At 40.1% G+C, this 26238-nt stretch overlaps 4 protein-coding genes across 7 annotated transcripts; 2 read left to right on the forward strand and 2 right to left on the reverse strand.

Annotated features, from left to right (window-relative positions):
- Positions 1-122: 122 nt before the first annotated feature.
- On the reverse strand, positions 123-8797 carry LOC4334675 (calreticulin-like). 2 transcript variants are annotated; one of them, XR_010740286.1, is made up of 14 exons: positions 8582-8797; positions 7865-7972; positions 7574-7766; positions 7222-7480; positions 7057-7113; positions 6701-6748; positions 6480-6566; positions 6330-6387; positions 6164-6231; positions 5988-6083; positions 5851-5898; positions 5662-5706; positions 5374-5587; positions 123-366 (listed from the first exon to the last, which is right to left on the reverse strand). XR_010740286.1 is itself a non-coding variant. In XM_015773252.3 (13 exons), exons 1-13 carry the CDS (start codon positions 8682-8684, stop codon positions 5429-5431), a joined length of 1329 nt encoding a protein of 442 aa, XP_015628738.1. In that variant the 5' UTR covers positions 8685-8797; the 3' UTR covers positions 5201-5428. The 2 variants fall into 2 exon arrangements, 1 of the variants encoding a protein (XP_015628738.1); XM_015773252.3 differs by lacking the exon at positions 123-366 and having other exon boundaries at positions 5201-5587.
- Positions 8798-9913: 1116 nt separating this feature from the next.
- On the reverse strand, positions 9914-12269 carry LOC4334676 (uncharacterized). Its single transcript, XM_015773183.3, has 4 exons — positions 12014-12269; positions 11036-11091; positions 10291-10357; positions 9914-10211 (listed from the first exon to the last, which is right to left on the reverse strand). The coding sequence occupies exons 1-4, from the start codon at positions 12191-12193 to the stop codon at positions 10131-10133; spliced, it is 384 nt and encodes a 127-aa protein (XP_015628669.1). The 5' UTR covers positions 12194-12269; the 3' UTR covers positions 9914-10130.
- Positions 12270-13799: 1530 nt separating this feature from the next.
- LOC4334678 (Probable protein phosphatase 2C 36) lies at positions 13800-17025 on the forward strand. 2 transcript variants are annotated; one of them, XM_066308194.1, is made up of 4 exons: positions 13800-14317; positions 14396-14763; positions 14867-15103; positions 16479-17025. In XM_066308194.1, exons 1-4 carry the CDS (start codon positions 13975-13977, stop codon positions 16509-16511), a joined length of 981 nt encoding a protein of 326 aa, XP_066164291.1. In that variant the 5' UTR covers positions 13800-13974; the 3' UTR covers positions 16512-17025. The 2 variants fall into 2 exon arrangements, with proteins under 2 accessions (XP_066164291.1, NP_001389245.1); NM_001402316.1 differs by having other exon boundaries at positions 13850-14317; positions 16474-17005.
- Positions 17026-18374: 1349 nt separating this feature from the next.
- LOC124500712 (uncharacterized) lies at positions 18375-25761 on the forward strand. Of its 2 annotated transcripts, none has more exons than XM_066308104.1 (13): positions 18375-18685; positions 19095-19281; positions 19653-19725; positions 19842-19986; positions 20367-20476; positions 20824-20955; positions 21121-21166; positions 21242-21376; positions 23087-23244; positions 24136-24210; positions 24314-24452; positions 24647-24916; positions 25276-25761. In XM_066308104.1, the coding sequence occupies exons 1-13, from the start codon at positions 18455-18457 to the stop codon at positions 25420-25422; spliced, it is 1848 nt and encodes a 615-aa protein (XP_066164201.1). In that variant the 5' UTR covers positions 18375-18454; the 3' UTR covers positions 25423-25761. The 2 variants fall into 2 exon arrangements, with proteins under 2 accessions (XP_066164201.1, NP_001389244.1); NM_001402315.1 differs by having other exon boundaries at positions 21025-21166; positions 25276-25686.
- Positions 25762-26238: the final 477 nt, after the last annotated feature.

Below are 26238 nucleotides of genomic sequence, written 5' to 3' on the forward strand. Positions count from 1 at the left end.
GCGATGAACAGAAGTACAGAACTCTCGTAATTACTGTCACTAATCCTCGATGTGTTGTTTAGTCAGACAGATTGATTATTTCTGTGCGTCTAATTGAATTCACTAGATCAGAATAAAAAGGATTGCTCAATAGTAGTAGGAAATTTTGTAAGTCCCATTAAGATTCAGGTATGCCGCCCGGATGCAGAGTTATGAGACGAACTCGCTAGCTGCTCAATGACTTTTGGATATTCCATTTATCAGATAAAAAAGAGATTGCGTTACTCCTTTTCCTCTCAGCAATGTCTCTAGTAGTGCTAAAAATTCATGGACTTTCCTCTAATCACTCTGACCAAACACACACACAAAGGAAGAAATGGCAACTTCCTGATGTTGGAGTTAATTTATTTCTAGAACATACCAGCCTACTCTCTAACCCTCTCTACTACTCGTGAAACTAAAGTCAAGGTTGAAGTCCTTGCTCTATAAATTTTCTAGAACAGTGTAGTGTGTAGACATGCATGATGTGATTTTACAGTAGTACTAGTACCAGTGAAGTTTGACAATGTAGTAGTACTACAAGTCTCTAGCTAGGTCCTGAAGCTTCCTACATATCAGTTTATCAAGCCTATAAATAGAAAGCCAGTGCATGTGTATAGACTGATGATGGTGTGCTGCCCAACGTACAAGCAAGTGTACTGTTCAGTCCTCAAGCAAGCAAGTAAAGAAACCAGTTAAAACTAGCACAAGCTTCTCTGCTCCTCTTCTCTGATCCCCTGCTTAGGAAATATTTAGCACCAACAACTGGTATCAGAGCGCCCAGGTTCGAGTAGGGCGTGACAGAGTAGCACGGCGTATCGGTATTGTCAATTGAAGCTACAAGTATGGCTTCAAGTTCGGGCGCCACAATGGCGCAGTCTATGGTTCCTGTATTTGCAGGAGAAAATTATGATATATGGAGCATCAAGATGCGGACGCTGCTGCTATCTCAAGGATTGTGGGATATTGTTGAGAATGGCTATCAAGAGTATTCCGCTGGAGAAACTCTTACGGCGGAACAGAAAAAGTCTTTGGCAGAGGATCGGATGTCGGACGCCAAGGCCTTGTTCTTGATCCAACAAGGAGTTGCGGAAAGTCTATTTCCACGTATTATTGGCGCCAAGAAATCCAAGGAAGCATGGGACAAGTTGAAGGAGGAGTTTCAAGGATCTCAGAAGGTACTTGCGGTGAAGCTTCAAACCTTGAGAAGACAATTTCAGAATTTGCTAATGAAGGAGTCAGAGAAGGTAAAAGACTATTTCTCAAGAGTTATTGAGATCGTTAATCAGATGCGCCTCTATGGTGAAGATATAAACGACCAGAAGGTTGTGGAGAAAATTTTAATCAGTCTGCCTGAAAAATACGAGTACATTGTTGCTGCTATTGAGGAGTCGAAAGACTTGTCGAAAGACTCGTTGGAATCTCATGAAGAAAGAAAGCTTCAGCGCGAAGGGAGCTCTATTGAAAATGCATTTCAGTCAAAGTTGAGCTTCAGGCCTCAAAACTCAAGGTTTCGCGGAAATTTTCAAAAAAATGGATTTCCAATGCGAGACCGTGGTTATTTTCAGAAAAATGGCTTTTCCAGGCAGAAGGAAGATGGTCAAGAGAGAAGAGAAAAAGGTACGTCCAGTTCAAATTTGTGGTGTGACATTTGCCAAAAATCTAGTCATACTACAGATATGTGCTGGAAGAAAATGACCTGCAACAAGTGCAAAAGAAAGGGCCATATTGCAAAATATTGCAGAACTCGAGAAATTAATCGGGCTAATTTTTCACAAGAAAAGGAAAAATCTGAAGAAATGGTTTTCTCTTGCCATACTGCTCAAGAAGAAAAAGATGATGTTTGGGTTATTGACAGTGGTTGTACAAACCATATGGCCGCTGATCCAAATTTATTTCGAGAAATGGATTCATCGTATCATGCAAAGATCCACATGGGAAATGGCTCTATAGCCCAAAGTGAAGGCAAAGGTACGGTTGCTGTTCAAACAGCAGACGGTCCAAAATTTATAAAAGATGTTTTGTTGGTACCCGATTTAAAGCAAAATTTGCTAAGTATTGGGCAGCTTCTAGAACACGGGTACGCGGTTTATTTTGAAGATTTTTCTTGCAAAATATTGGACCGTAAAAATAATCGTCTGGTCGCTAAAATAAATATGGAGAAGAATAGAAATTTTCTATTAAGGATGAATCATACAACTCAAATGGCTCTCAGAAGTGAAGTTGATATTTCCGATTTATGGCACAAAAGAATGGGTCATCTTAATTACAGAGCATTGAAGCTACTCAGGACAAAAGGTATGGTTCAAGGCCTTCCATTTATTACTCTCAAGTCTGACCCATGTGAAGGTTGTGTATTTGGAAAACAAATCCGGGCTTCTTTTCCCCACAGTGGAGCTTGGAGAGCAAGTGCACCATTGGAACTAGTGCACGCTGATATAGTTGGTAAAGTGCCAACAATTTCAGAAGGAGGAAATTGGTACTTTATCACATTTATCGATGATTATACAAGAATGATCTGGGTATATTTTCTAAAAGAAAAATCTGCAGCCTTGGAGATATTCAAAAAATTCAAGGCCATGGTGGAAAATCAGAGTAATCGAAAAATTAAAGTATTGCGCAGCGATCAAGGAAGAGAATATATCTCAAAAGAATTTGAGAAATATTGTGAAAATGCTGGCATCCGAAGACAGCTAACGGCAGGCTATAGTGCTCAACAAAATGGAGTTGCAGAACGGAAAAATCGGACGATCAATGATATGGCCAATTCTATGCTCCAAGACAAAGGTATGCCTAAATCTTTCTGGGCTGAAGCAGTTAATACTGCAGTTTATATTTTAAATAGAAGTCCTACCAAGGCAGTAACAAACCGTACACCTTTTGAAGCTTGGTATGGTAAAAAGCCTGTCATTGGTCATATGAGAGTATTTGGTTGCATTTGCTATGCTCAAGTGCCAGCACAAAAGAGAGTAAAATTTGATAATAAAAGTGATCGGTGCATATTTGTTGGCTATGCTGATGGTATCAAAGGCTATAGACTTTATAATTTGGAGAAAAAGAAAATTATCATTAGCAGAGATGCGATTTTTGATGAGAGTGCTACATGGAACTGGAAGTCTCCAGAAGCCTCTAGTACTCCATTATTGCCAACCACTACCATCACACTAGGCCAACCACATATGCATGGCACTCATGAAGTGGAAGATCATACTCCAAGTCCACAGCCATCAAGTCCAATGTCAAGCTCAAGTGCTAGTTCAGATTCAAGCCCGAGCAGTGAAGAGCAAATTTCTACACCGGAATCAGCTCCAAGACGGGTAAGAAGTATGGTTGAATTATTAGAATCTACTTCTCAACAAAGAGGGTCAGAACAACATGAATTTTGCAATTATTCAGTTGTTGAGCCACAAAGTTTCCAAGAAGCAGAAAAACATGATAATTGGATAAAGGCCATGGAAGATGAGATTCATATGATTGAGAAAAATAATACATGGGAGTTGGTTGATCGTCCTAGGGACAGAGAAGTTATTGGAGTTAAGTGGGTTTATAAGACAAAATTAAATCCAGATGGCTCAGTTCAGAAATACAAGGCAAGACTTGTGGCAAAAGGCTTTAAGCAAAAGCCTGGGATTGATTATTATGAGACATATGCTCCTGTTGCCAGGCTAGAGACAATTCGTACCATAATTGCTCTAGCAGCTCAAAAGAGGTGGAAGATATATCAACTTGATGTTAAATCGGCTTTCTTAAATGGTTATCTTGATGAAGAAATCTATGTTGAACAACCTGAAGGGTTTTCAGTCCAAGGGGGAGAAAATAAGGTATTCAGACTCAAGAAGGCTTTATATGGATTAAAGCAAGCGCCTAGAGCGTGGTATAGTCAAATTGACAAGTACTTTATTCAGAAAGGATTTGCCAAGAGCATAAGTGAGCCTACTCTATATGTCAACAAAACAGGTACGGATATCCTAATCGTCTCACTCTATGTTGACGATTTGATATATACTGGCAATAGTGAGAAGATGATGCAAGACTTTAAAAAAGATATGATGCATACATATGAAATGAGTGATCTGGGCTTGCTCCACTATTTTCTCGGTATGGAAGTGCATCAAAGTGATGAAGGAATATTTATATCACAAAGGAAATATGCTGAAAATATTCTGAAGAAATTTAAGATGGATAACTGCAAGTCAGTTACAACCCCCTTGTTGCCAAATGAAAAGCAAAAGGCTAGAGATGGAGCTGATAAGGCAGATCCAACAATTTACAGAAGCTTAGTTGGAAGTTTATTATATTTGACCGCAACACGACCGGATATTATGTTTGCGGCAAGTTTATTATCAAGATATATGTCTAGCCCAAGTCAATTAAATTTTACCGCTGCAAAGAGAGTTTTGCGGTATATCAAAGGGACCGCAGATTATGGTATATGGTATAAGCCAGTTAAAGAATCAAAATTAATTGGCTACACGGACAGTGACTGGGCTGGATGTCTTGACGATATGAAGAGCACATCAGGCTACGCTTTCTCACTTGGTTCAGGTATGTGCTCCTGGTCTACAAAAAAACAAAATATTGTCGCTTTATCTTCAGCCGAAGCAGAATATGTAGCAGCATCAAAAGCTGTTTCACAAGTTGTTTGGTTGAGGAGAATTATGGAAGATCTGGGCGAGAAGCAATATCAGCCTACTACAATTTATTGCGACAGTAAGTCTGCAATTGCGATCAGCGAAAATCCAGTCAGTCATGACAGGACGAAACATATTGCTATCAAGTATCATTATATCCGGGAAGCAGTTGATCGCCAGGAAGTTAAATTGGAATTTTGCCGAACTGATGAGCAGTTGGCAGATATATTTACCAAGGCTTTATCCAAAGAAAAATTTGTCCGCGACAGAGAGCTCATCGGAGTTTGCAAGAAATAAATTAAGGGGGAGTTTGTTGGAGTTAATTTATTTCTAGAACATACCAGCCTACTCTCTAACCCTCTCTACTACTCGTGAAACTAAAGTCAAGGTTGAAGTCCTTGCTCTATAAATTTTCTAGAACAGTGTAGTGTGTAGACATGCATGATGTGATTTTACAGTAGTACTAGTACCAGTGAAGTTTGACAATGTAGTAGTACTACAAGTCTCTAGCTAGGTCCTGAAGCTTCTTACATATCGGTTTATCAAGCCTATAAATAGAAAGCCAGTGCATGTGTATAGACTGATGATGGTGTGCTGCCCAACGTACAAGCAAGTGTACTGTTCAGCCCTCAAGCAAGCAAGTAAAGAAACCAGTTAAAACTAGCACAAGCTTCTCTGCTCCTCTTCTCTGATCCCCTGCTTAGGAAATATTTAGCACCAACACCTGATTCAGTTGCCTCTTCGTCATGACATATTATCATCTAATAATAATAAAATATCTAAAGCTCGTCCTTCTTCGCAGCGGAAGAATCATCCTTGCTGCTCTTTGGCTTCTCATCAGCAGAGACCTTGATGTCCTGCGGTTTCTCATCACCCTTGTCCTTGGTCTGCTCAGCAACGACATCAGCCTTGTCATCGTCCGCCTCATCCTCATCATCCTGACATACAAATTATGGCATGGTGTTTAGCACAAGGTTAGTGTATACTGTATCTAGCGCGGTCTGGAGCTTACACTAGCGTCGTCGTCGCTGTCGTCGATTTTAGAGTTTGCAGATTCCTAGCAAGAAGGAACAATTAAAAGTTAGAGCTGAAAAATGCTTTTGTTAGTTCTGTCATGTATTACAGGTTATTTTCTGCATCTATAGTTCAAACAAGAAGCAACAGCAAGATATGGCTCAGAAAAAGAAAATTTCCTGCCTACCTCCTCAAGCCTCTTCTTCTCAGCTTCATCAAAGGCGGCTTTCTCAGCCTACACAGACAAATCACGATTTAATTCTTCACAACTAGAAACTGAAACAAAATAAAACAGTAATGTGCACCAAAGATAAGACAACACACATCTTTATGCTTGGCCCAGGTTTCTTCTGCAAATTTCTTGGCATACTCAGGGTCATCAGTGATAAGAATGTTGTCAAACAAAGTTCCCGACTTAACCTGTTACCAATACATTGAATTATTAATGTTTCAACAGAACTACAGAAATTAATTTCAGTTTCATGGAATTCAGCACTAACCTGCCACAGCTCAATGCCAATGTGGTTCAAACTATCAAAAGCGTAGATGTAAGGATCATCCTTGTAATCTGCACAAACAAGAAAGGAATTCACATGAGCGATAAAAGCATATACAAATCGCTGGATTACCTTGTTTCTTTCTAGAAAAAATATGTTTGGTGTATACCTGGGTTGGGGATCAATGGTGCCTTCCATTTGCCCTTGTAATTAGGGTTCTTAAGTTTCTAAACACACAAAATTTCATGCAATTAGTGAGTAATCGTGATGCTGAACCTAGCTTGTCTAGAGTAAATGAACTATTCAGTCACACTCATACCTTTTGGTTCCATGGTCCCTTGTACTCAGGGTTTGGAATGGTTGGAGCTGTCCATTCTCCATCTTCCTCATCATCCCAGTCCTCAGGCTGTACAGATTGCATAATGTGAAGTTGCATGTTGGACAAAATGATGTGAAATCGCATACTGGTTGATGCATCTCATCGAACTTGTATGAGAAGAATGGAAAATGTCCATTTAAAATAAAAATGGCAACACATACCTTAGTTGCTTCTGGGTCAGTAATTTCCTTAGGGATATCATCATAGCCCTTCAAACGACAATTATTCATAAGTAAAAGAAACCATCAGAGAGAAGCATCAAGGGAAAATAACAGTATATATAGTTCAGTTTAGAAATTTATAATGCTGTGCTGTGGTAGTGTGGTTAGATTTACTCAAAATAAAATGGGTAGTGCAATGTACTCTGCTGCTATCTGAGTAGCAGCAAGCTCACAACATACAGTGCAGTATTGCCACCCATTTTCATGCAGAATCTCAGTAGAGTGGTATTAGTAAAAACTCAATTAATCTTCAGACAGAAATATCATCTAAAGTTGCACAAACAAAGGAAAGCAACCTCAGGCTTCTTGTCCTCAGGATCAGGAATGTATTCATTGTCGTCCCAGTCTTCTGGCTGCAAACAGTAACATATTACCATATAAGTTATGACCTCTGTAAAAATAGAAGAGCATAGACAGCCTATTCAGAAGTCAGAACAACCAGTGAATTATCTCTAAGTTACCTTCTTGGCTTCAGGATCCCTCTTATTCTTTGGAGGAATAATGTTCCAATCATCATAGATGCTTCCAGTTTGCTTCTCAGTGTTATCGATCAGAATGCTGTATTTGGCGTCAGGACGGATGATCAAGGTGTAGACGTGCGTCAGTTGATCGGTCTTGCATGGCACGTCCTTCTTGATTAGATGGTTCTTGCCGTTCTTTGTAAGGATAGCGTGAACCTTCTTGGTGGCATACCCGCAGATATCTGGTCCAAACATGATGCTGCAATTTCAAAAGAAACTGATCAATCAAAGATGTTGCGCTCTGAAATGAGCACACAGAGGGGAATGCGAAGTGATCAAATTAAACCATCACCTGTACGGCGTCTCGCCACCAAACTTCTTCTGGTCAACGTCGCCACCGAGCAATTTCACGTAGCCGCCGCCGCAGTCGAGCTTCTGCTCGTGCTTCACCGAGAACTGCAGCACGAGGGTCTTGTCCTTGCTGCTGAACTCAGGGTACTTGGCCGAAATGGCGTAGAATCTGTAGTCCTCTGACGTCTGGATACCTGCACAGAGAAGCAGAGTAACTTCGCACATGCCTGAACAGAAAAAAAAAAAGAAGAAAAAACGAAATCAGCAGCGTGGTGTGTGCATCGATCCTCACCCTTGTCGTCGGCGTCGCCGTACCACTTGCCGGAGGTGTGGTTCCATTCGCCGGCCCTGTTGTCATCCTTCTTCCACTCAGATTTGACCCACCGATCCTCCCATCCATCTGTTTTCACACACAATTCAGAATTCAGAAACCAACCAATTTTAATATTCTACATATCCACCAACAGGATCAGGGAAAAGAGGAAAAAAATAATCTCTCAAAAAATCAAGTAATAAACCCTGAACCCCGGCCTTAATTTTTCACGAAAGGAAATCCTATTTTCCCTTCGAATTCTCCGGAGATCTGAGAAATGAACGCGTAGAAAGCACGCGATCGCTACTGAGACTACTGAAACTAAATGGATCCTTCCGTTAAAAAAAAAAAACTAAATGGATCCATTCATGCGAAGCAAAAACGGTGCGCCACGCAAACGGGAACATCTTTTTTTTGAAACCGCAAACGGGAACATCCTAAAGCTGTGGATCGCGAGGCCAAAACAGTAACGGTTACGAGATGGCACATGAACTCCAGAATTCCTCAGACTCGCTTCGTCGCAAATGCCACTGATGAATTCCACGGAAACAACGGGATCATGCATCATGAACAGGCTAAGAAACTGACCAGATCAACGTCATCATCCAACGAACCAACGAAAAAAATTCAAACGCATTACCAGTCTACTGGATCCACATTACACGACGACACAGGTTGTTAGATCCGGCGACTCACCGTCGAACTTCTCCTGGAAGAAGACCTCGCCGGCGACAGCGGCCACGGACGCGAGCGCCACCACGGCAGCGACGGCGGCCGCCGACCTTCTGGGGATCGCCATCACCCCCCGGGACGGCGGTATCTAGAAACCTCTAGAACCTTCCAAAGAAGTCTAATTCTAACCTTTTTTTTTCTCCACTGAACCAGAAAACCACCTGAGAAAATGAGATGGGTAGCGAGCGCGAAATGCACCGCGCTTAATAAAGGGCGGAGCGGTGTGGTTACCCGCACGGGAGGATGTTTCACTGACAAACCTGGCCCACGGGGAGTGACGAGCCGCGCGTGTACACGTGGGATGGCATGGCCCACGGCCGCTGTCCAATAGTGCACTGGGATACGGGAGCGTGGCCAATAGGAGGGCGACGCGTGTATAAAGCGACGTGTTTTTGGTCAGGGGAGGCAGAAGCCTCGTGCCACGTGGATGCTCCCGTGGAGTTATCCCCCTCCACGTACGGCCGGTGAAGGTCTCGCTGCACAAGGGCCAAGGGGTCCATGAGTTGGGCCCGCATGTCAGGAAAGAATCTTAATCAGAAATTCGAGTTAAGGTCATCTTGATAAAATTGAACTGTCAGAGCAACGTAAGTATTTGTTGATCAGGTGATCTCTCCGAGATGAGCGTTAAACAGCTCTCTAAACTTATATACTCCCTCCATTTCGAAATATTTGACACCGTTGACTTTTTAGCACATGTTTGACCGTTCGTTTTATTCAAAAACTTTTGTGAAATATGTAAAATTATATGCCTACATAAAAATATATTTAACAATGAATCAAATGATAGAAAAATAATTAATAATTACTTAAATTTTTTGAATAAGACGAATGGTCAAACATGTATTAAAAAGTCAACGGCGTCAAACATTTCGAAACGAAGGGAGTATGAGTTAACTCACAAATTTCCACAGAAGACAACTAGGCAATACAAAGAGTATAGAGAATTGGATATCTCAATGCTTCGTTTCAGACAGTCTTCCAGAAATTGAATTGCAAAGTTGCAGCCCCAAACTCAAGAAGCTGTCAGTACACAACAATGTGGTAGCAAACAGGCAGGTGCCAATGATGCAGGGCAATCAAATGGATACAATTTGGCATGTGGTACAGATGAATGTTTCTTACCTTTGAAGGCACTTCACCTTTGTTGTAATAAAAGCATACAAGTACGAAACAATTAAATGTCATCTTCTCTTCATCTTGGATAATCTATCAGCTATTCTTTTGCTCTATGGTCATTCCAGTCATTCAGAACCAGAGCTTAGGATATCCAAAAAAAATCAGAACATCTTGAGAAGGTATAGAAAGACCTTGGATAAACGGCAATAAACTCCTGAGTGAACCAAGTTTTACAAGAAGACAACAGAGACCAGTTTGCAACATCATGGAAAAAAAGTTCTACATAGATGCCAAATATGATCGTTTCATTGTGGATACAGAAATTCCTCTCAGCAGCAAGCAATAGCAAACTACAGCTGCTTCATATGGTGTATAGATCTTGCAAAATGTGTAAGAATCAGCGAAGCAAGAACCGGACTGCAGCTACAGCATCGCCTTTGTGCTCCCGTAGTGTTCTCTCTGCAATCTTCTTGTCCAACTGTGTGTTCAAATATATATTAGAACAGGATTTGAAAACATTATAAAACAATCATCTGATGAGGATTTAAGGTGGTCACCTCAAGCTCGTTAGCGATAATTTCAACATCAGCAGGGTTGATCTTGATGGCAGCTAATTCTTTTTCCCTGGTGAAGAGCAAAGACATTCCCACATGTAACTAATAACAATATACCGTATACGACATGCAAACTATGTTTTCAGTAAACCAGGGTCAGCCCATTTATCCAATGATGAGAAAGCTCACAAACCTATTCAAGGGCATCGCCTTCATTTCACAAGAGGGTTTATATAACTTGAAGAAATAGCATCATACTATCATGCAGAATCAGGCTAAATCAAAAGATTTGCAAGAAATAAAAGGGAGATATCCACTTAGAACATGCATGAGTTGTTCCTTCTTGTTGCGCTTATACTGTTTGGGATTCTTTTTTTCGTTTGCTTGTTCTTTCATCAGGTTAAAAGACTACCCCATTGAGGTATCAAGACTGCAACTGGTGCAAGTCGTCTGGTTTTCCTTCCCCAGGGCTTTATCATAACGCTTTTAGATGAAGCTAAAATTTTTGGCAAGCAAAGCTACTGTTCAAATTAAACTTCATGTTTGCTTTCCTCCACACACAGTTTCTAGTCGTTTAGCTTACATTAAGTCTTAATAGTATATTTTCACCATAATAAAGGGCAACCTAACATCATCTACTCAGGAAAAAAACTGCAATCACCATAAAACCTGCTTAGAGGAATAGGTAATTCCTAGGGAATGTATTAATCGTCAGAATGGAGAAATAATGGGTGTTTTGTACACTGACCTCAATCTCATGGCATTCCAATCAGCTTCTTTGGAAGAAGCAAGAGCTGCCATAGCCTGCAAAAGAAAGAGACGATTAAGCACAAACACCTTTCTTAATTGGCAAGTTGGTGTCAACATAATCCCTTAAATATTTGTAAGCAGATCATGTGTCAAGGGCTAAACACGGATTACTGATACCATAATTAGAAATTTATGAGGACCTTTATATCTGGAAAATTATTGGCATTCCAATAAAATAGTCAGATTCAAAATAAGCTCATGTTTAAGCCAAGCATGACTAAATTATAGCTAAAAACCATGAAAAAAACAAATCAGCCTGATTTGTCCTGCAAAATACCCATTAATCTATCTAACATTATCACCCACCAAGAACTTGAAAAAAAAATCAGGCTCACACACACCACCGTGCAAAAAGGATTTCATCATTCTGGCCTCAAGATCATCTGCCGTGTGTCTTGATTTTTATGTGCAGAACATACCCTGTAACAGGGATGGACAAATTACAGGATCTTTTCTACACAAACAGAATTTGAAGTCTTAAGCTCATCGCTCTACAGGCTACAGTTTGGCGTCTTGTGATGATGGCAGTGCTTGTAGTAGGTGCATGAAGACAATAGCAATGACACGGGATTAGAGGCTTTTGTACTGAAAATGCCACACTGTTCTTACTCAGGTTAAAGATGCACGTGAAATGTGTAATTATTGGATCAATACTTAGGTGACAACTGAAATACAAGGACCTAAAAAATAAAATGCACGAAATTCCTCTAGGCAAGGCTATTACGAGGTGAGTCTACCAATAGACATTAGTGAACCATCATGAGTCTACCAAACATCTAAATTATCCAGCTCTGCTCTTCACTCCGTTGCTTGCCACTGAACGGATTGACAATCAATCTATACATGTTCCACGCTGATGAGGCCGCTAATATGAGTAATCTAGAAGGGATTGAGGTTGGAGATGAACCAAACGTACGGATTGGACGCGGGAGGAATCGAGCTGGCGGTCCTCGACGCGGTCGGTGAGCTTGTCCAGCGCCTTGCTCTGCTGCTGCAGGTCCTTGGAGTCAACCGCCGCCTCCCCCGCGGCGGCACCGCCCGCCGCCGCCGCCGCAGCCGCAGCGGCAGCCGCCGACTCGTCGCCCGCCGCAGCCATCGCTCCCCACCACGCTCGCTGCCTAAACCCTAGAAATTCCCTTCTGCCGTGCGCAATCCAACGGAGGAGAAGATCTGGGAACGGCGGGGCAGTGTGTGGGTTGGTATGTTACCCTTCTTCGGCTTTGAGATTCGTGCGAGGGCGTGAAGGGTCTTTGTATTTTCAGATGGAATTGAACTTAATACAAATTTTGTAATCTGTGAATTTTGAAGGAGGCTAAATAGCATGTCGATTAGATATAATAATTTGAAAATTGAAATGAAATTTTAGTGGAATAAAATGATTAGTGTCATAGCAAAGCATGGTTAAACATCAACAACGATCAACATAACACTTTATATATTACAGTTTGTTCATGTCGAGAATGGAATTACTTGCACCTAATATTAATTTCAGTGCACATGCGACATATGTTAATGGTTTTCTCTACTACTATGACATCAATCACAAATTATCTTAGCAGCGTACGGCCCAAGTAGATTGTGAGAAAGTTTGTCTTATTTTCTGCGCGCACGCTTCTCGAACTACTAAACCGTGTATTTTTTAAAAAAAATTTATATACGAAAGTTGCTTAAAAAATCATATTAATCCATTTTTTAAGTTTAAAATAGTTTATACTCTATTTCGTCTTGCATATCTTCTCAAATTTCTATTTTCCTCTTCTCTCAAATTCACCCTAGTGTAAGCATGCAACAATAATCCATAATAAAAGTTTAAATAAGTAAGAGTGAATTGGAATGTAGGTCATCTTTTGCTGGTAACATTTTATTTTGGACCACCATTTTACCAATATTTTTCTTTGGATCAGATATTTTTGTTATTGCTACCGCGAACATTTTTTCACTGCACATCAATGATTGTAAGCATATTGGCTTCGGCATACTGCCGAACTTCTCCATCTATGCGAAGGCAAATATTTTTGCTGCGAGGAAGGCTAAACAACTAAAAACTGACAAAAAGAAAAAAATGATATAAAGGTAGTCTAAAGTAAAATTTCGACATGCCTAAAGTGTAATTCACTCACTAAATAAATAAAGATATCAAGCAATACTAATTGTATTTTTATGCATACAATTTGTTTTTTTATAGGAACGTGCGTAAGTTCATCAGATAAACGATATGCATCACCTTTTCTGTTTCTTATCTTTGAATGATAAGAATTCCGATTTTGTATCTAGAAGGGGACGAACTAAAACTCTGTCAGCATACTATCCTATTCAAGAGTAGAAAAAAGATGGACCTAATATCTAAAATAAATTCCAGATGTCGACAGAAGCCAATGCTAAAATAAAAATAAGATCACAATTTGTTAATGAGCTGCAGAAGAGACAGGTGAGCGCATAGGTACAACGACGTACAATACGCTGACCCCGCCATCATCGTATCATATACGGGTGGAGGCCACTCCCAATACTTTACACTACTCATCGACAAAAAAAAAAGGAAAAAAAAAAGAAAAACGACGGCCGTCCAATTCCCTCAAGAGCGGAGCGGAGGAGTCAGCAGCAGGCAGGCGCGCACAAACACCGCGTCGCACCGAACCCGACCCGAGACCTCACCTTTTCCTTTTTTTCTATTTTTTTCCCCCTTCTCGTACACCGATTGCGACCTCCGCGTCGCACTCGACTCGCATCGCACACCACCACCACCACCACCGTGCCAAAAGCATTCCTTCCTCCGCGCATTCTCCGCTCCGCTCCGCTTCGCTTCTCCCCCCTTCTCTCTCTCGCCGTCTCGCGCCGCCGCCTCGGGGACGCCCCGGTCGGCGATGTGGCGGGAGCATGCTGGGCGCGCTCCTTAGGCTGCTCTCCGCGTGCGGCGGGGTCTGGCCCACGTCACCGGCGCCGCCCGCGCGGTCGTCGTCGTCTTCGTCGGCGGCGGCCGCGGCGGACCAGGCCGCTGCTGAGGGCAGGGATGGCCTGCTGTGGTGGCGGGACCTCGCGCGGTGCCACGCCGGGGAGCTGTCCGTCGCCGTCGTGCAGGGGAACCACGTGCTCGAGGACCAGTGCCGCGTCGAGTCGGGCCCGCCGCCCCTCGCCGCCACCTGCATCGGCGTCTTCGACGGCCACGCCGGCCCCGACGCCGCCCGCTTCGCCTGCGACCACCTCCTCCCCAACCTCCGAGGTGAGCACCGCCCCCCCTCGCCCTTCCTACCCGCCGCCGCCCCGCCGGAAACGCGCGACTTAGGGTTGATCCGTGCAGAGGCCGCGTCCGGGCCGGAGGGCGTCACGGCCGACGCCATCAGGGACGCGTTCCTGGCCACGGAGGAAGGCTTCCTCGCGGTCGTCTCGCGGATGTGGGAGGCGCAGCCGGACATGGCCACCGTCGGGACGTGCTGCCTCGTCGGAGTCGTGCACCAGAGGACGCTCTTCGTCGCCAACCTCGGGGATTCCAGGGCCGTTCTTGGGAAGAAGGTTGGTCGCGCTGGTCAGATTACCGCCGAGCAACTGTCCAGTGAGCATAACGCCAATGAAGAGGATGTCAGGCAGGAGCTCATGGCTCAGCACCCAGATGATCCTCAGATTGTTGCTCTTAAACATGGGGTTTGGAGAGTCAAGGGCATCATACAGGTTGGTTTTTATCGCATTGTTCAGTTTCCTGTTGCTGAAACAGGATATTGTATCTGTAATATATATATTTTTCACTTCTCAGTAAATGTATTGGGCAATGCAGGTGTCCAGATCATTAGGCGATGCATATCTAAAGCATAGTCAGTATAACACGGAACAGATCAAACCAAAGTTCAGGCTCCCTGAACCATTCAGCAGGCCTATATTGAGTGCCAACCCATCTATCATCGCACGTTGCCTTCAACCAAGTGATTGCTTCATCATATTTGCCTCCGATGGTTTGTGGGAACACCTGAGTAATCAGCAGGCTGTTGAGATTGTGCACAACCATCAACGAGCTGTAAGATTCTGCACATTTAACTTGTTTATCTACTGCTTCACATTCTGGTCTCTGCTGTTGCCTAAGGGCTTGTTCAGTTAATCCCTCTCACAAGGGGATTGAGGGGGATTTGGAGGGAATTTATTCCACACATATTGTGGTGTGGAATTATTGCCCCTCAATACTCTCCAATTCCCTCCTCTTGAGGATTAAACGAGCAAGGCCCAAGTGATCTTAAACAATTTGCAATATTTTATGACCGGAGTTTTTCCCACTGAATTTTTTGTTAAGGCTTCAGGACATGAACGGTGAACCTTGGAACCTTATTTCACCTGGAAATAATGCCTTGATGTATTTTGCTATAATATTTACAATCAAATGTATGCATTAAAGTTTCAGATCTTGAACCTCTGTATTGCTAGTTTTGTTCCACAGGGTGACAGTATAATTCAAGTTCTGTTTTGCATCTAGACATTAGTATTTTGGGTAGCATTGTCCAAGCATTGCAATATTTAGACTAGACACTTATTGGGTGCTATGTGTATCCTCTAAAACAACAAATTCAGAAAGTATTAAGCTGATATACTTGATTGGTGATTAACTAAATGAGCATAGTCTGCATAAAATCTAGTTGCCATGCGCCGTGAAATTTTCAGTTATTTTGTTTGGTGATGGGTGCGGCTTTGGATGCAAGTATTTACTATCATGCAATCCATGTCCAGTGTCCACAGTTATCCACTGGGTTACAACCTGCAAGCTGGAAAAAAATATTGACATCGCCGGCTGTTTCCTTGAATGCTTTGCAGTTAGGAATAGGATCATCCTATTACTGTGATCTTTTCCATTTATTTAATCATGTGTCGTGACTTGTGACTGTATCAGCAATGGGCCAAAAATACCATTCTCAATGGATCATTGCTCTCCTGTAGTGCTGGGCTGCTGGCAGGAACAGTCTGGTCATGATAACCATTGTCTGATGATGTATACTGGACAGGGTTATTGTAGGTCCATACCAATAATGAATTGTTACTGCTTATATGTAAGGAGCTCCAGTTTTCTGATAAGTACTGGGGACATATTACTTGCTGCAGTGTAATGACTGCAGTCTATTACTTGTCTTCCTGGCTATATATTTGTTTTCTATATGGTTGCTCCTGATGATTCACATGCTTGCATTTCCTGCTATGCCCTAACCTAGCTAGTATTAAGATAATTGGTGCTGTTGACAATTTGATACACTGGTTTTCTTGTACTAGTAATAACTGTAGAAAATTTGGTTCAGTATGCGCTTCAACCTACTAGCATGGTAATTATTTTCATGGTTGTTGCCTAACGACTTAAAATAGGATAATAATTTATTCTATTTGATGGTAACACTTTTTTAAATTTAGGGAAGTGCAAGAAGGCTCATAAAGGCAGCTCTCCATGAAGCAGCACGGAAACGTGAGATGCGTTATTCAGACCTTATGAAGATTGACAAGAAGGTTCGCAGGCATTTCCATGACGATATCACTGTCATCGTCTTATTCATAAATTATGACCAATTAGCTAAAGGTCATTCACAAGGGCAATCTCTATCCATCAGATGTGCTTTAGATCATTGATTATGAGCTAATCCTACCATGAATGATCAGTTTCTGTGGGCAACAATCGCTACTCTGATGGTTTCATCAACCATACCATTGTGAACAGCCCACAACCTCCTGCAGCAGTTTTTTTTTCTTTTTTCCCTTTGGCTTTTGCACATAAAACTGACTACCTTCTAAATTGTCAGTTTTCCCCTCAAACGAATCGGATAAATGTGCATATTCCTGAAGCTGGAACTTTGCCTAGAGTTGAGGGAGCTTTATTAAGGATTATCATGTATTTTTTAATTGATTCATTTGTTCTCGTTTACATAAGCTAGTTTCTTTTGTATTGAGGAAAAAAGGTTTGTCTATCCACACCACATTTGCTTTTTCTTTTTTCTGAGCGGATATCGACACCACATTCTGCAGCATACAAAACTGCTGATCTCTACTTGATTATCCACTGGACAGTTTCTGGGATCATTAGTTTAGTGATTATTTGTACTACTTGATAATAATCATAGAGTAAAATATACCGTTGGTATCACAACTTGCGAGGTGAGTGCAGTTTAGTCACTCATCTAGCAAATTGCTCAATTAAGTCACTCATCTTGTTTCAATGGTGTAAATCTTACCAAATACATTGTCACATGGATTATTTGTTTTCAAATTGGAGATCGTATTGTCCTAACATCATGCATTTTTTAGCCATGTGGGCAGGGCAAGCGTTAAAATTACAAATTAACGCTCATATTTTTCATGTATATACACGACCATATTGTGCTTGGCAGTCAATAACAAAATTTATTTTTAATTGGATTTTACTATTGGTAGTATTGCATGTTGGCTTATTTATGAATCGTGTGACCATGTTTACAAAATAAATTAACATAGCACATAATTTCATTGCGAACAACCCACAAGACGCATGTTTTATATTATTTGCACCCCTAAAACATGATGAGTGACTTGTTTGAGCATTTTATAAGATGGATGACTAAATTGCACCCACCTTACAGGTTGTGGTATTAGTGGTGCATTTCACTCATAATCATATGCATAGGTGACTGCCTTAGTTTCAGTCCTCTTCGGCTTGAATTTTTTAAGTTGAGACTTGGATAACTTGAAACAAGAGGAGGCATAGATGGGTTGGCTCTGTTTAGCAGATTCACACTGGATTTGGAGTCCGTAAATTGAGGCCTTTTTTGACACAGTTCTGGATCCAAGATTTTTTTCTTGCTCCACAAATCCATAGATTACATTGATAACATTAGGATAAATCATTTTATTCTCATTTTGTATGAAATTTAAAGTTTTGAGCCACTATAATTCAATATAGAAACTTCAAATTTACTGCGGATTTGAGATCTAGAACTGTGCCAAACAGGACCTGAATTGAAATGGTTTAAAATTTTATATTTATCTCAAACAAAAACAAAATGATTGTAATTACGGACCATGGGTTTTTGTAGGTAGGAAAACCTAGCTTAAAAAATACTGAGAGAGAGAATTAAGTTTTGTGCTTGTGAATATTACACGGTTATAAGAAACTGCTCCGAATTATTTCGTACTTTCTGTTCTTGTTTTGTTTTTGTTTTTAAGACGTTGATTTCGGTGTCCAACGTTGCAAGACCCAAAAACTCGCTGTAAAATAGCAGCAGTATCTTCCGCGCGCGTATCCGTGATCTCTCTTTTCCCGCGCTCCTTCCTTCACTCTCCTCTCCATCTCGTTTTTTTTTTTCTTTTTCGCGCCCGTCTCCTTCGCCTTCGCCGTCTCCCCCGCCTTCCTCCTGTCTAGGGTTCCATGGATTCTGCCGCCGCCTCCGCCGATGGGGGCGCGTTCCTCGAGTTCGTCGACTACGCCATCTCCATGCTCTCCTCCTCCTCCTCCGGGGGAAACGGCGACGAGTCCCCCGGCGCCGGGCCAGCGCCTGCGCGGCCGCCGTGGGGGTGGGCGGTGGCGCAAGTGCTCAAGTCGTGCTGCGCTTATTCCAGCGGCGTCACCGCCGCCATCCTGCTCTCCGACCTCTTCCAGGTTAGACATTTTTACTTGAATTCAAACTACATCTCGAGGATGCAACTCTTTCTCCAAGCTGTTACAGTTTCTATTTGTGCCTTGTGCTCGTTGTTAGAATCAAATTTGTTCTGAATGCGATTCCGGATATATCGAAGAATGTCGAACCAATGTGATCTCTATATCGAAACAGAAAAGGGCATACATAAGCAATTATTCACTAATCACCCCCCATAGATTCTGGCACCGCTCAAGCAAGTGGCTTATATTATTTTTCCAAGGATAACACAATTTGGCAATCCATGCTTCTTGCTTGTGTACAGACTAACAAATGCAAACCCATTTCAAATCCATGATTGCATTTTTTTTCACCATTTCTTTTCGCATTGGACATGTGGATTAGCCTTTAAATATTTTCTGCTTTTGCTAGTCTTGGACAGAACAAAGCAAGTCTCTGACCGCAAAGAGGAAAGTTGAATTGACCAATCTTCTAAAAACAAGAAATAGAAGAAGGCGGCTTCCTAATACCATCACAATCGATTCTATCCATGAGAAGAACTTCCTATCTCCTAAGAGTGTCCTTGAAGCTGTTGTCATTGATGTGTTTGTCATTCCTGGTATGCTTATACTTTGCTTCTATCAAACAAAGAAACTATATCTGTTAGCTATTTTTATATTTTTTAGCCTGGGCCAGCCAAATTTCATTAAGATTATGAGTGGTGTTACAAGCTATTTTTATATTGTATCAGAATATTTGTCCTCTGCAGGGATGTTTAGTAGTAAACAGAATGCCTATTAGTTCTCTATGTCATTTTTCCTCAACAAGGGCACAAGTTAAATCTTATGAATATCCTTGATCATTGGATTATCATTTTTTCCAACATGATCCTTGAATAAATGTACTGATAAAATTAATCGCTTGAACTTGCACTTTATATATGGCTGCTAACTTGCATTTTCTTCGATTACCTCCTAAACTGTCTTGTAGGTACAAACATATACATGCTTACCTTGGGAGACATGTGGAGCACATCGACTATCGATCTATATCTACACCGAAGGTAGATCTGAGTATGACTATTTATTGCTTAGATAATGCTACTTAATAATGCATTAGAAATCCATCAGTGAATGAAGGTAAAATTGTTACTGGACTGACTCTAAATTTTCATGTTAGGTACTACAACTACATTGGACAGCATGATGTCTTGAAGAAGGGTCGAGAAGTTATGCTCACGGGATGTTGCCTACGTACAGCTATGGAGGGATCAGGCCATGCTCGTATTTTGCCAACAGAATATATGGTGATGTTACTTGATGAGGTACCTAAGAAACACATTTAGGTTTATAAGGAAGTGGAGTTCACAACATGTTTTTTGTTTTCAGCTTGTCATTTCTTGGGTCAATTTTCTTTTTTCTTTTAATTCACTTTCATCCCTCATGGTTCTTCATCGTTCACAGTGATAATAGATTACAAAAATATCTTCTAAACACTAAACAATTTCATTGTTCTTTACTCAGCCCTCAGTAAACTAGCTGCTAACTTCTTGCTTCTTATAAGGATTCAATACTAGTATTAAGCTGCTAGTAGAAGTTAAAATTTTGCATTTGTGCTGTGGAGTGCTAGATGCAACTGGTTCAATTTTTTTTCTCGTACTATATCACACACTATTTAGTTTCGACTCATGTTTAATTTATACAGGAGGAAGATGAAGATGCCATGTTACTTGCCGCACAGTTTTGCATGTATTCTTTCTCATCTATGATGCTAGATGAGAACAGAAACAATATTTCCTATTCGTTTTATGCCAGGTATATTAGATATATTGTACTTTTTAGTTTTTAATGGTGACATTTTTTACATTCGCCCTGTTCGGCAGCTATCGCTGCTGCAGCTGCTGCTGTACATAGTCTCTTCAAGCCGCAGCAATTTTGAACTTCTGCCGCCGCAGCTGCTGCTGCAAAAATGCCCTCTGAACACACCCTATGTGTACTGCTGTGGCTATATTAGCACAACACATTCAGTTACCAACACTATGATTTCTGGTAAAAAGAAGAAGAAGAGCTTATCTATCCAGTTGAGAATATAAGTTGAATAGAATGAACCAAATCACTTGACCTTGAACGATTTGTAACACTGCTATTTCTTTGCCCTGTAGGATCGAAAAGATCGAGTCTTTAGAACCATTTGGATCTACAGAAAGAAAGCAGATTGTACTTGTTGACAATGATGATGCAAAAATAAAATTTGTTTTATGGGGGGAGCAGGTTTTGCTTGCAAATCTTTTCAGGTTTATTCCACTCAATATAAGTACCAAATGTCTCATTCAAGTTATTGTAAACTAAACTTTCTATTTTAGCGTAGGGAGCATGCTTGCACTGCACAGACCTTTTATTGCAAATTATGTGCACAATAATCATGAGGAGTCTCAGGAACTTTGCCTTGAATATGGCAGTGCTACACAGGTTTATTTGGTGCCTATTGCTCAGCAGGAGGAACAGGTTGGTATGAATATCTTGGTGCTACATCTTTTTGCACTACTCCTTTTGACCAAGATGGAAATGATTGTGTGCTAGGTACTTCTTACACCTACTCAAATAAGGAGTCAAGGGTCTCGATTGTCATGTGTTCCAAGTGATCATATGGCTTCACAAGTAACATTACCACGTGATTTGCATGGTTCAGTTGATTTCAGCAAATATCCATTTCGAGTAAGTAACCTGAACTTCATTTTTCTGAGTTTATTTTTACAGATAAACGTACCAATTATTATGTTGCTTACTTGCTTGGGAACTGAAGGTTTATTGGTTTAGCATATAACGACTGATTCTATTCATGGTTTAATCTGCATCGAGTTATATTGTTCAGATCTTCATTATCAACAAAGCAATACTATTGTGTTTATCTTAACGTGCTGAATGAATCATCTGAAAACTAGCACTCGATCCCTTATTACTGACTAATATGTGTAGTAATTTATTAGTATATAATTTGCGGTAATATTGTTTAAGTGCATCTTGTGCTCTCATTCCATGGGCTTCTTAGTAATGCAGGTGTAATATATCTAGTAACATAAACATATGTGTGGTCTGCTGTTTTACTTGGTAGAAATATGTTTTCAGAAGTATCTATGTTTCATGCTTCCCGTATCATTTTGTTGTTTTCATCTTTTTCATGATCATCTACTATTATAGCAGCATTTGAAATTCTTGATTCCTTGAAATAAAGGGAAATCATTGAAATATATATATATATATATATATATATATATATATATATATATATATATATATATATATATATATATATATATATATATATATATATATATATATATATATATATATATATATATATATATATATATATATATATATATATATATATATATATATATATATATATATATATATATATATATATATATATATATACACGGTCATGCTACGTAGTGCGTAGCGCGCCATCGAATAGGTAGCGCCCTCGGGCCTCAAGCCTCCAGTTCAGCGCCTTCGCTTCCTCTTTTGCCGTTCTCACCACCCGATCGACCTTCCCGTTCTCTTTCTCAACCACAGTAAAAAAATAACTGCCTCTCACCATGTGTCACTTTCCCATGGGTCCCACACCATCAAATCAACTTAGTGAAAAAATTACTATCAAGTACTAGAGTTATCAGAAACTAGCACCAACATCCTTCAGTTATATTTTTACTTAACTGTGTTTTTCATTTTCTTTCTGTTAACTGTATTTTCTATAGTTAAATTTTTACTTAACTGAATGTTGCAGTATTGTATTTTTCTTTTTTTCTATTAATTGTATTTTTAGGTACCAATATCCTTTAGTTATATTTTTACTTAACTGCAGTTTTCATTTTATGTTGCAGTATTTTGTATTTTTCGTTTTTGCTATTAGCATTTTCAGGGACAAACAAAAGGTTGCAGTGCAGTAGTACAATTAGTCCCTGTATGGATGGTAAAAATTCACCAACACGTAGAATAATCTATTTCCTTAGGTAAAAGTCAGTAGTAATTTTTTTACTCCACTCTGATGAGTGTACAATGAAGCATAGGTGCAGAAAAGACTACACACGGTAAAAAAGACACGTGGATGGTAGTCAGAATTTAACTATTACGTCAACATAGGTGGGTTCAGGATGGGGGGTGGGGGTGTGCGCAGTTGGTGGGTCTAAATCACTGTGTCAGGTGCCGTTTAATAGGTAGCACCTTAAGGTGCCATATAGTAGCTATACACACACACACACACATGCTGTCTTTCTTGCCCCGTGGTCTGTGGATCATGTTTGTTTTTAGTCTAATGCAACTTTTATACCATATAAAAGTATTTATCAATTATCATGCATGCAGTAAAGTTCCCGTGATATATTCATTGCTGTGTGCTTCTATAACATGTCTAATTTTTAGGTATACGTAAGTGATCTTCATGATAAAATGGTTGGAGTTAGTCTGTTTGGCATGGTAACAAGTGTTTGCAAAGCAAGTACATCAGGCACTTACTTTTATTTGGAGATAGAAGATGCAACAGGAGTTGTCCTGATGAAGCTTAACTTCATTGGACTCTGGTATCAGTTTTTGTACTTATGCAATGATCTAGTTTTCCCACTGTCTATTCCCTATTTTGTCTGAAAATGATTTGCTTATTTGACTTAAAATATCACCGGGATTATTTGACTTGAAATACAAACCAAAATTCTTCTTGTACTGATCATAGTGTTGAGTGTCAAATTTGCAATATCCTGGCATATATGCTTTGGTAGTTTGGATGAGTTAATGTGTGCTAGGTTTAAATATAGAAAGCTGGTCAACGTACTAAGTTTCAAACAGTTTGGAGCCTGGCAAATAAATATCCAATTTGCTTTTGCACTGAGCAGGATATCATTGAAATAGGAATTCATCAAGTTTCTTCCATCTAAGAACTGATTGTTTTGTCATTTTCTGTTTCTGTTATCAAATCAATGCTGAGCCTTTGATATTCATTTTATATTGCACCAAATCAATTGCATCCTGCCATAAGAAAAACCAAGTGCATCCTCTTTATCTATTTCCTGTGAACGCGCGATGTTCTGAAGTCTATACCATATCTTTTTTTTTTCTGATTGGAGCTGTTGTTATATGAACTGATGAATTCTGATTAGAAAATTCATGAGGTACCTAAATTGTACACTGTATGCAAGTCTGCATGGTCTTATACAAAGATTTGATGTTATGTTCACTGGTTTTTTTATGTTGATGCCATGTTCTGCCTGACAGCCTGTGGGTAATGAATTCTTAAAGATTAAGGTCCATTTAAAAGTGTGGCATTGACTCTTCAGTGTTCTAAATTCGATCATTTTTGTTTAGTGTTCTTCAGATAAGGTTACCTTTTTTTTTTTTACAAAATTGTCATTTCCTATGCCAGCTCATCTGCCTCTACTATACTTCAATTCGATCCATTTATAGATATATTTATGCAGGTCGCTAGGCAGGGTAGGTGTTGGTCATATGGTGTACATGTCTGGTTTGACTTGTACCTTGAGTTCAACAAACAAGTAAGCACTATATTCCTTTTAATTTCATATGCTCACAATTTAAATGTCGCAATAATTGCTTGATGGTGAAAAATTCTGGTTGGTGGACTATTTGGTGTGACAGGCTTGAAGTCGCGTGGACTGAAAAGGAACCAGGGTCTCTATTTGTTAACATAAGCTTGCTGCCAGCGCTTCTTAATTCAACATGCCTGCATAATTTGTCACTCTTGTCAGATCTTCCCCATTCAACTAATAGAACACATGTAAGTCTTCATTATTATTGTGACATCTTCTGAAGCATTTACATTTTAGTTCTTTTAGATGGAATCGCAGAGTTATCAGTGACATTTTAGAAAGTATTTTCTGGTACCTATTTTGTTTGTTTTAAGAACTTTGCATTCTTCATTTGTGTTGTCGTTCCTAATATCCTGATTGTGTTTGATATCTTAATAAACAGATATGCCATGTTCGACTTGACCACATCGATGTCAACAGTTTGAAGGTATTATTATTCCACAATCTTTGTGGGTGTGTTGTGAGTGATCAATCAGGCGGACTTCAGTGTTCCTTCTGTAAGTGCGCATGCCATATCAGTGGATGTACACATGGCTTTCAGCTTCACTTGACCATTGCAGATGACAGTGAAAAGGTTTTTGCCTGGTGCATTGGGCAAACAGCCGTAGAGTTCCTTCAAATATCTCCTGATGAATATATGGAACTCCCTGAGGTATTAACCAACAAAATTCTTACACATGTACCTAATAATCGAGAACACCTTTTCAATACGCATCACTTGCCACTGCCTGGGATATTTTACGGAACAATTCTGTGGTGATAGTTTTTGCATATAAACTTACCTGGTTCACTGCCAAAGTCTCAGCTTAGTCACTATTGGTCTCATTCCTGCGAACTCATAGGTAGCAAGTCCTGATACTTACATGTTTCGGCACACGAAAACGGTATAGCTAATCCTGTAATTTTGTGCATCATGTAGCATCAGCCTCTTTTTTTCTTTACTAGACTTGTCTATGCCTGCTAAGTTTCTGTTCCTATTCTTATTAAAAATTCCCGGTGATGAATTACCAGGATGAACGAGCAATGTATCTCTATACTCTTCAGAATGAGAATTTTACGGTCGCTATTGCAAATACCAGCCAGCGGATTGAAGCGTATATTGAAGGCGAGAAATTTCTTCCAGTATGGGAGATCACAAGAGCCCAAAAATGCGAGTGAGATCCTTGAGCTGGATTTGGTAGCTATTGCAGAAGAAGAAAGGCGGCAATATTAATAAGTTTATGGTATATCAATCGTAAAACTATTCAGGATTAGCAATGGAATGGAGCATCTTTGTATCTGACTCGATGATCTTGTAGTGTTTCTCGCTGATGTGTTTTCTGTTCATATGATGCACGCCTGCATCTCTGTCCTGTAATGTGGTTCGCGGTTGTCAATTGTGAGGAAGTAAAAACAATTTGCCAGCAGAATTAGCTATCTGGTAACAAAAGAAAAGTGAAAAGAAAAAAACAATGTAAGTTATAGCGGTTTTTGTGAACATTGTCTCGTATGCGTTTATTTTGTGTTCACGAATGAGCTTGTACACATGCGGCTCAAAGCCTCAAACTTCTTCCATGCGTTTGAATAGGAAGTTCAAACTTTTTCAATTATGTACTATATTCTATGTTTGATATTCTATGTTTGACCCATCCAGTGTTAGGACATGTTTGGTATAGTTTCAGCTGCTAGATTCACTCTACTTGAAGCTAGAGAAACTTAGTGACGCGGGAAAGCAGATGATCGGATATACTCTCTTCGTCCCAAAAAGATTCTGAGGGGTACGCATGATGACTGTATAGTACACATTGCAACTTGCTTAGCTAGATGTAAATAGATAATGCTATTAACTTTTGATGTTATGTTCGACTATTTATTCTATTTAAAAAATTATATAAATAATATTTATTTTTTATAACATGTATTATCATTAAAGAAACTTTAAATATGATTTATACCTTACTATAATTACATATTTTTATTTAAAATAGTATGAAT

The sequence above is a fragment of the Oryza sativa genome, chromosome 3 (genome assembly GCF_034140825.1).
Source record: "Oryza sativa Japonica Group chromosome 3, ASM3414082v1".
NCBI classification, from domain to species: Eukaryota; Viridiplantae; Streptophyta; class Magnoliopsida; order Poales; family Poaceae; genus Oryza; species Oryza sativa.